The sequence below is a fragment of the Pagrus pagrus genome (genome assembly GCF_965226575.1).
Source record: "Pagrus pagrus genome assembly, chromosome: 24".
Taxonomy (NCBI): domain Eukaryota; kingdom Metazoa; phylum Chordata; class Actinopteri; order Spariformes; family Sparidae; genus Pagrus; species Pagrus pagrus.
Genome location: NC_140206.1, coordinates 1138168 through 1148939, shown reverse-complemented (window position 1 = coordinate 1148939; position 10772 = coordinate 1138168). Strand labels below are relative to the sequence as shown.

The following is a 10772-nucleotide window of genomic DNA, read 5'->3' as shown; positions in this document are numbered from 1 at the left end:
CATTAAAGCGTCTGTGGCGAGCGTCGTAAATGTAATAGCGGTTTGATGAGTTGCAGCGGCTGCACGATGAGAGAGAGAGAGTGACCACAACATTTAGTGTTAAAAATAATTGGCCTGCTCGTCGTCGTGACAATTTTCGTGTTCGGGGGAGGAAGGGTGAGGAGGAGGAGGAGGTGAGGGAGGAGTGGTGTCTCTCCTTGTGGCGGCCGAGTGTCTCGATGTGAACAGGCTGAGGAGTTGTTCTCCTTCCTGGTCGGCGGTTCTGCAGCTCTGACACCAGAAGCTGAACATCATGATGAAAATGATTTCCATCAGCCTGAAGAGTGTTTCTACATGAGTATACATGATGTGGCGTCTCTCTGAGGCTTTAGAGGCTGAAAAACCCAATATTCAGTTAACCAGCTCTCAAAAACAGACGATATTCACATTAACAAACTGAATCCAGTTCAGTTTTGGCTCTTTAGTTAAAAAAATACTGAAAACCTCCGTTCAGTCCTCAGTCGTGTTGATTTGTGCTCTGACAGACTCGTGAAGTCTTGAAGATTGTTCAGATGTTGAGTTGTCGGTTCATCACGAAGTCTGAGTCGAACACTTAAAGGTTTATTATCCGTCAGTGTGAAGATTTTGTTCCTGGTAAATTAAAGAATCAGAAAATAACGAGAAACAAGTTCAAACCTTATTTTAGTTCAACCAACAGACAGAAAATAGTTTGTTCCTCTAAAAGACGAAGAACAGCAGAAGATACTCACATCGAACCTGAGTCCAGCTGATTGTTTCACATTTTATCTTCAAAAAAAACTTAATAAAAATTCATTCAATTATCAGAATTATGTGAATTTCTGATTCACAAATCAATGAATTGCCTGATAATTAATAACTTCAGAGACCTGGAACAGTCTCTGAATTTATCTGATTTAAATCTATTTTCAGAGGTTAATGTAATAAATAAATGTGATGATTATTTTCTAAATTATAAATAATCATCTGGTCGATATATAAAAACAATAAGTGGCGCTCACAGTGATTTAAATCCACCAGCTGACGAGTCCAAACCACATTTTCTTTGTTCGATTAACCGTCAGAAAAACCCCAGAAGTGGTCGACTCCTGTAAAACATGAATAAAACCAGACTTCATTTTTGGCATTTTAGTTAAAACAACCATTCAAATATCAAACTTTACCAGAGCTTTGACGTCAGAGTGATGAATGTCAGTGGTTCACAGGAGTGAGGGCTGAAATTATTAATTACATTTATACATAAATCTAGAAATGTGAAAAAATCTGTTTACTCTCTTAAAAGTCAAAGAAAACTCGACAATATTCACAGTTAGAAAGCTGAAACCGGCAAACTTTTAGGATTCTTGCTTGAAAAATACTTTAAACATTGAATAAAAATAATTTCCTGTTCATGTTTAATTATCCCTGATGGTTTTAAGGTTTTGTAAATAATGTTGCAAACATTTTTTAGCCTGAGTCATAAATGTAGCATCAGATTGTCACCAAGTTTCTGCTACTACGACCCTGAACTAGAACCAGAACCTGGACCTGAATCTGAACCAGAACCAGAACACACCGGCCGAGTGACACAAGGCTGTCCGCAAATAATAAGGATCATCAGAAGAAAAACAGTTTTTATCTGTTTCACTAAATTTCTTTGTTTAAGGCTGAGACTGTGTGTGTGTGTGTGTGTGTGTGTGTGTGTGTGTGTGTGTGTGTGTGTGTGTGTGTGTGTGTGTAACATGTAATTTGCTGTAATGGGAAGTGAAGCCCGGTCCGGTCGGGGGGAGTGACCTCTGTGTGAGGGATGGAGGCAGGAGGAGGGTGACAGCGCTGCGCTCCCTCGTCCATCAGCGCGCTAATTTAATTAGCCTAATTACAGCGACATGAACCCCCAACACACACACACACACACACACACACACACACACACACACACACACACACACACACACTCTGCTCTGCTTCTTTTTCTGATCCATGTCAGAGTGCAGATGCGGGGCGCTTCGTTAGCGCAGGCTAACGAGCTGAGATGACCACACACACTCACAGACACACACACACACACACACACACACACACACACTCACAGACATGTTCATACACTCAGATCTCATCATGTGTGTAAATATTAATACACACAAGGCTCAAAATACACAACAGCACGTTTTATTGAACTAAATGAATATCTGTCAGATCAACCGACCGGGTCAGGGTCCATCTTGAGGATTCGTAGTTAAAAAACAGAACCTGTCACTTTTATTGACTCATTTACTGTTTGTTGTTTATCTGATGATGTCGGCAGCCATCTTGACTTACCTGACCAATCACAAGCCACGGCTTAGAGGCGTGAACATGCAGATGAGCCAATGATCTGAACGGGACTCGTTCAAAGGACCAGATCATTCAAACAAGGACGAAGTCACTCAAAGTAATGAGACGTGATGAAGCAGCGTCCACCAACATCACAGATACGACCGAGTCGCCCGGAGAAATGACCTGTAGCTTTAAATAATGAACTTTACTGAGTCGTTATGAATCAGCATCTTAAAAGTGACTTAGTATCTGCAGCTAATAACACGTTAATCTCAAATAACGAGAAACTATCTCAAAATAATGATTCAGTATGTCAAAAACAATGCCTGCGTTCTTCAGTAATCACTGGAAATGTGAATTATGACTTAAAACATTTGACTTAAACACTCAAGTGTTGTTTTCTCATATGCACAACAACCTGCAGACGTCTTCACATGTGGAGTATCTGTATGATTTTAATAAGGAAACACTGTGAGATATTTGAACAGTGTATTGATGAGCTCACTCAGAGTGTATGTTTTATCATCCATCGCCTGTCGCTGCTGTCCTTCAGGCTCGGCAGCAGTTTACTTAGTTTTATCAGCAGCTTCTCCTTAAAAGAAGGATTTTAATCTCAGTGAAACTTGATCATATTATATTCAATAACACAGAGACAACAGAGAGTCAGGATCATGAGGAACAGGCAGAGTTAGCTCTGCTGTGACGCCACACGGTCTCATATATCCGAGGCTCTCACCTGCAGCCGTCCGTCGCCTCAGTGTTTGACTTTAAAGTGAGAAGAGTGAAACGCTGCAGCGTCAGCTTCACCCCCCCACCTCTTTATGTCTCGCCCGGTGGTGCAGCCCCGTCATAAATCTGATCAAAGGGGAGACGTTTCCATTAGAAGAAACTGGCAGCTTCTCGGAGCAGAACCGAGATTGATGGATAAAGTTAAATTGCATTAACCGTGCAGTTTAAATATTTAGCACGGCCTTATCATAACTGTTCTTAACACTTAAAGTAATATACAGCCTGCCAGGTACAGGACACGCTGACATGTATGTGAGGGCCTTCATCCTATTGGTCGATCCCCAACCACCCGTCCAGTTTTCTCTCTGTAGCCGTGCTAGCAGCAGTTTTCACCGCTGTGATGGATAAAGACCCTGTGAGTCTTTACAGTGGCTCACTGTCCAATATCAGGGCCCAGTAAATCAAAGTGTTCACTACATGTCTTCAAATAACGGCTTTCTAATGACGTATCACTCTAAAAATCTACTCTCCAACTGTTAATAATTACTTTCTGTTTCATAATAATGTATTAGTGTCTCAAAAACAAGACTCAGTGACTCAGTATCAAGTCAGGAACTCTAAATAATGAGAAACGTCATTAAAACGCCTTCGTGTTGTTTTCTCACCTGCTCTTCAGTATAAAGTCCTTCTGTATCTTTACGAGAGCGTTCCTCATCTCCTTCAGACGCTTGGTCATTGTGTTGAGACGTCTTTGTTTATTGAAAGTGTATCATGATGTTTTAGAGGATCTGTTCTTTCTCCATCATCACAAATGCTAAACATCGTGGCTGTGGGGAAGCTAACAGGTCCGTTGGCCTCTGCAGCCTCCAGAGAGACGACTCTGTTGTGTCTGGATTTGAGGAAGTTGGCTGCTGGAGTGGAGACAGGAGAGAGTTAAAACTTTAGTGACTCCATTATCTCTCTTCCAATAAACACAGGACTGTTTCATGCGCTCACAGATGAAGCCATTGTTTTAATTGGGCTCGTTAAAGCCCCCGGCTTCGTTAATGAGGAGCTAGTCGTAAACATTTACCTCCAGGTGACACGGGGCCGAGCCAAGGGCAGCGATGAGAGACAGAAACTCTGAGACGGTTTAAAGAAATCCTCCACGGTGCGATGAAGTTATTAAGAACACAGACGGACAGAAGACGCGACGCTTTCACACCAAACGTTGACGCGGTGATTAGTTGAAACACTTTCTGACATTGATTATGTTTCAACAGCTACAGACTTGATCTGACTTGAAACAACACGACACACAAGATTGTAAAAGTCAGAAGAGGAAATATTTAGTTCTACTTCATGTGAAAATCAAAGTGTCTCACATGAGTAGAAAGAAGTTTTCAGACAAGTTTTAAAGAGTTGGGAGAAGCTTTGAGCTAAATGCTAATCCAAACAATAAACCTTTACGTTCACATGTAAATGTATTATATTAATTTAATACCTGGAAGGTTTCAGTCTCTGTATCTGTTCTGAAACATTTGATAAGACGGAGCTAGATTGTTTAAATCCGTTGCAGTGCAGGGACATTAGACATTTTCCCAAAAACTATTTCACGATTGGATGTTTCATCAAACATGTTGATTTTAACATCCACCCTTAGTTTGTTTTATAGAAAGTTTAAAAAATCAAACCGTTCCTTGTTGCAGGAAGTCGATGTTTAGCACTTCCTTCCCAGTGACATCACTCGTTTTCTGAAAGATGATTGGTCCAACGTGTAGTCCGTCATGTCTTGACGATGTGTGACTCTAATCACCTGATCTTAAATATCTTAACAGACAAAAAGGTCCTGTTGTCTGAACCTGGCCTAAGTTTAGCCTGTTAGCATGCTAACATTTAAAAATATGAGCTCATGATTCAGTGGAGATCCAGACTGTGGTCAGCAAAAAGTTGGAAGGACACAAAATGTTTTGTACATAATCTCTTTGTCTTCCAGCTGATCAGCTGCGTTCAGCCTGTAAACAGTTTCCATCAGGACATTTTACAGCCTGACAGCTCAATAAAACGAGACACTTGATGTTCCTCTAATCAGGCTGGACGTTCGGTTCCTGGTCTTTTTTTGAGGACTTGTATGAATTTATTCTGAAATCGTATCTGTCTGTTGATTATACGACCAGTTTAACTTACCGTGTGTTTTGTGATTTGTGTGTTGCAGTCGCCCAGAAGATCGTGGCCACCAGGAAGAAGCAGCAGCTGTCCATCGGGCCGTGCAAGTCGCTTCCCAACTCGCCGAGTCACTCGTCCGTCTGCGCCACGCAAGTGTCAGCCGTCCACATCAGCCAGGTCAGAGGTCACGCACACGAAGACGTAGTGACATGCAAAAGAGGAAAATGATACTTTCACGTGGACATTAAGTCACTTTTTATGTGTTTTTAGGCCCAAACGAGTCTCTCAGTGTCCCGTTTATTAAGTTAAATTTGTGAGGAAAAAACACAAAAATAGTAAAAGTCTCTGGAAAAAGAAAGAAGAATGGACCTGATTTAAGATGAACGTAGTCAAACTCGTCTGAATGAACCTTTTAAATAAGTGTGATTATGTCACAAACACACATCCATGTGATCATGTGACGGCCTGCAGGTCAGCCTGATGTGTGACAGTATAACAGAGACAAACACACTCAGACTCTCTGGTGTTCAGGAGCTTCAGGCCGTTAAGCTCTTCGATTCTCATCCTTCAATCCTCCATTGATTTCTCATTAAAAAGCCATCGCTCAGCGTGTCTGAGCAGCGCCGCCGCGTCCCCCGAGACTCATGTTTATCTTCCCGCCGCCTCCACAAATCGGCCCTCGGTGCATCTTTAGCTCTCGCTGATTACTGTCGAGTGTCGGCCTCCTGGTCCAGACGCCTATTACACTGATGAGACGTCCAAAACCCCAGAAACACTGCAGCACTTTGTTCAGCCACTGCAGAGGCTGCAGCGTTCAGATATATATGTGAAATCATGTTATAATCAGATTTCTACTTTTACTTCAGCTTTCATTCCAACATTGAACATTTGTGAGAATATATAAAAGGTTAATGGAAATCAGCACCTTTTGGTTTCCTTGTCTTTCCTTCCAGACGAGTAATGGCGGCGGCAGTTTGAGCGACTACTCGTCATCGGTGCCGTCTACGCCCAGCACCAGCCAGAAGGAGCTCCGCATCGACGTCCCGCAGACCACCAACACGCCCACGCCCGTCCGAAAGCAGTCCAAGCGACGCTCCAACCTCTTCACCGTGAGTCATGTCAGAGGAGGACCATCAGAAGCAGAATAACTTCATATTACTTCTACTTCACATTGAATGTTGTTACGATGATTAAAATGACTCAAACTAACAATAATCAACGTCTTTAAAGGAACAGTTCACCCACAAAGTAAACCCAGTCATCGTCTCCTCCTGATGATATAAAGTCAGGCTCAGTCATCGTCTCCTCCTGATGATATAAAGTCAGGCTCAGTCATCGTCTCCTCCTGATGATATAAAGTCAGGCTCAGTCATCATCTCCTCCTGATGATATAAAGTCAGGCTCAGCCATCATCTCCTCCTGATGATATAAAGTCAGGCTCAGTCATCATCTCCTCCTGATGATATAAAGTCAGGCTCAGTCATCGTCTCCTCCTGATGATATACACCCAGAGTCATGTGCAGAGCCGACATGGAGGAATAAACACCTGGAGTCATGTGGGACTCTGCCGAGTGTTGTTCGTTAACATCTTTTCGCGTAGATAATGAGCTAATGTTTATTTTGGGTGAACTGTTCCTTTATTAAAACATGCCTATCAGCCCCACGTGTTGCTTCTTGGCCGTCTTGTAGATATAAACAGTTTTTGTCTCGTCTGGTCTGCAGTCGAGGAAAGCGAGCGACACGGACAAGGACAAGAAAGGCCTGGAGGCTCGAGCCGACAGCATCGGCAGCGGGCGAGCCATCCCCATCAAACAGGTGAGACTTCCTGTCTGTTCCCGCTCTCCCTCTTCTTCTTCTCTCGCTCTGTGTTTGATGCCTCGGCCTTGATTAACAGTGAAATCACACACTTAACATCAATTAGAGTGAGGGGCTCTCCCGGGTCCTCCAACCAGATCATTAGGAGAAGGAGAGGGAAGGGATTTCACTGTCACTCCCTCCGTCGCTCTTTTCTTCTTCACCTCCTCCCCTCCCTCTGTTCGTCCACTTCATGTCCCTCTTCTTCTCCTTTCAAAGCCGCGTCTTCTCCTCTTGTTTTTGTCCTCCTGAGCTCTTTGATCGGAGCGTTTGGCAGCCGCGTTTTAAAGGAATAAAAGAAGAAGAAGGGGCGGCCGAGGCGCACACACATGCCTGCTGCGATGGCGAGGAGAGAATCACCTGAATCGGCTCTTAATTCGACACAAACAAGCTCCTCTGGTGTCGGAGCAGCGGTGGGTGAGACGGTGAGGGGGTGAGAGCGGTGGCAGAAGGGTAGCAGGGGGGGTGAGGCGGCGGTGGGGTCTCCAGACAAGCAAATCAGGCAATTAGCGAGCACTAATCGCGGCCTCTCGTGTCGTCGCCGCGGCCTCGTTTGTAATCTCCTAATGAACAAATCGCATCTCTGATTAGGGGCCGCCTCGCCAGGAGAGAGCGGGCGAGAGACATGCAGACAGACTGAGAGAGAGAGGGGGGAGAGAGAGGGGGGAGGCATGCGCCGCTGCTGTTTGTGTTCGGGGTCGTCGTTTAAGAAAAGCCCCCGCCGTGCCGTCGCAGCAGAGCCGGCGGTAATTGCAGCCGAACTCGTCGTGTGAGATGCTCTCTGGCTTCAAACGCGCCGTCGTCTTCTTCTGTGGTGTTAATGCAGCGGTGGAGCCCAGCAGGCGGAGCAGAGCTTTCTGGGCCCGTTAATTTGGTTTGAGTGCAGGTTGGAGTGCCAGAAACACTCGTCGTTAAGTGCTTGTTAAATGTTCTCATTGGAAACATTTCATTTTAAAAATAAAACAGGATCCGGGGAGTGAAGCTGCTGTCATGAGCTGCAAACCCTCCGTTTGTTTACAGAAGATAGGGATTTATTTAGTTTCTTTAGCTCCTCGTGTTCGTGTCGTTTTAATTTGAATGTGACTTTTTTTTAATCATAATTTGAAACAAATGTTTTTATTTTTTACATTTTTACAAAATATTAAAAATGTTCTTAATCTCGTTTATTTATTAGAAAACATCGGTCAAGAATTTTGTGGAATCAACGAACAGAAAATTATAATTTTATTTGTTATTAATTCAACTTTAAATTTCTTTACAGTAATTATTGATGAACCCGATGAAAACAAACCTCCAGCGTGATCCTGTTTGAACCGACATAAAGTGAAAACTGTAAAAGAGGATTTTAATTTGTTTCTGCAGCAGGAAGCAAAGACTTCATCTTCTGCTGTAACACGTCTTGTGTCGTGTGTTTTGTAGTTTTGTAGTTTCATAAATGCTTCAACTGGGCAAACAAAACAAAAAAAATCAAATATCATGATAATTTTGATCAAACACCTCAATGTGACGATATTATAGTTCCTTTAAATCCAGGAAAAGACGACACTTATGTAACATCAGCATTTAATGAAACTGAGTTTTAAAAAAGACAAAATTATGAGATAAAAAGACAGAACTTTGAGATTTAAATTTGAAACTATGAGGGGAAAAGTCTGTATTAGGAGATAAACTACAAACTATGAGGGGAAAAAATGTGAAATAATGAGATACAAGGTTGAAATTATGGGATATAAAAAAACTAATTATGAGACGAAAAAACAAATGTATTGGGAAAAAACCCTCGCAATTATGAAAAAATAGACGAAATTATGAGATCAAAAGTCCAAATAATGAGGAAAAACAAAGTGTATTTGAAGATGAAAATTTGTGAGGAGAAAAAAACAATATGAGCCGAAAAGTCAAAATTATGAGAAAAATGTCAATATTATTAGATCGAAAGTGGAAACTTTGAAATCAAAATTATTTGGAAAAAAGTCAATTTTATGAGAAAAAAATGTAAATAAGAGAAAAAACAAGTTGATTTTATGAGATTGTTCTGAGAACATGATACCAGTACCTCCTTCTGTATATTTTATATATACATACATATATATATATATATATATATTAAGATAAATGTATTTATACTCGACATCCATATTTGACACCATGGCTCAGTTTGGTACTTGAACATAATATTAACACAGTGGGTATTTAAACAGTCGGGTCAGTTCTGGTATCATGATAACTTTTAAATACGTCCTTCAGATAATCAGTAGTTTTAGTTTCACTAAAGAAACCAGAGGATTCAGTTGGTTCAGTTCTGGTCCGTCAGGTGGAAGCTGGAGGTTTCTGCTCACACCTGAAGTCTTACAGTCCACATGAACAGAACAGGAAGCTGGTCACGGTCCAGTTTCCATCCTGCTCACCAGAAGCTTCTTCATGAAGTCAGCTGATGAAGCCGTGCTAATCAAGCGGGACACGTCGTTATCCTGGCGTGGCGTGACACGGCGGACGCAGGAACCCGCCTCGGGCAGAATAAAGCGGAGGAGGCAGCGCTGTGAGGCCGAGCGCCGGCCTCCTCCTGCTGTATTTTTTTGGAAGTGGACGTTAATTGATTTGATGGTTCCCTGTGGTCGCTCTCGCCTCGTCTCCCCGCTCGCCGCTCAGTGTGGACGACAGGCTCGACACGCCGCAGACCTGCTCCCTCATTAGACTCCGAGTGTGTTTTATAAGGAGAGAGATTGCACTTCACGTTCAAGGTTCAACTACCTTTTCCCCATTAACGCTCCATTTGCACTCCATTGTGCTTCCTGCGCGTCCTCCCATTAGCACCGTGTTCACACTTGTTTTTAATGAGGCGGCGGCGGTCGGACTCTCCGCCACCTTTGTGTCTCCCAACGCCGACTCGAGCAGACATTTACAACACAGGCCGACACACAAACCCTCATCAGTCCAGTCTGGACAGTAAAACAAATCTGGATCTTTACAATCGGATTTAATATTTCAGTGCTGCTGATTGTCGTTGATGTCCTGAGATCCTTCATGAGGTTTTAATCAGCAGCACATTATCACAGAAGATGCTGATATCTGCTGGATGTCAGCGGCTGCTTTCTCGTGTCATAAATACGGATGTCACGGTTTGATTCGAATGAGCTTCGATCATTTGATTTTTGACTCTGTGTGCACGAAGACAAACTCTGACAGCGTAGGACGTGTATCAGAGATCCTTTAATGCTTTCTTTGAGAAGAGGGTTCACTCTGTCACTGTCAGATTTGAAAAAACAGATACAATAACAAACATTTCTGTCGTTTTGAATCAAATCGTGAAGCAGATGTCACTGAGGTGCCCTCTTTAACAACACACCACCCCTCAGGTGTATTTGGATTCAGTGATTCTCTGAAATCTAAACATTGAAGGCTCGGCTCGGTATGAAGTCGTGATCGTTGAACTGCCACGGAGCAGCTGATGCGTAAGCAGGTTTGAAGCCTGGCTGCATTATTGTCCTTCAGACAGACATGGAGGATTTTAGAAAAGGAACGAAAAGAGCAAATAAGAAAATGTTTGAAGTGTAACCTGTTGACAGTAAGCGGGACTGTAATGAGCTTTATTAATAATTGTTTAGTTGTGTGATTTCACCAGAACTCACCAGTGTTTTCCCGACAATTTCCTGAAATATTTCAAAGAACAACAGAAGCAACGTTACAAAACATGAAACCTCAGATTCGAGTCAGAAATGGAGCTGATGTTC

The 10772-nt window shown here is 42.7% G+C and overlaps 1 protein-coding gene across 5 annotated transcripts in view; it reads left to right on the top strand.

Moving 5' to 3' along the window:
* agap1 (ArfGAP with GTPase domain, ankyrin repeat and PH domain 1) overlaps nt 1-10772 on the top strand; it is a 139880-nt gene that overhangs the window by 73345 nt on the left and 55763 nt on the right. For all 5 annotated transcript variants that reach the window (XM_084347659.1, XM_084347658.1, XM_084347656.1 and 2 more), the window contains 3 exons: nt 5237-5364; nt 6141-6296; nt 6910-7002. In XM_084347659.1, coding sequence (XP_084203785.1) covers nt 5237-5364; nt 6141-6296; nt 6910-7002 — 377 coding nt within the window. The remainder of the gene's footprint in view (nt 1-5236; nt 5365-6140; nt 6297-6909; nt 7003-10772) is intronic.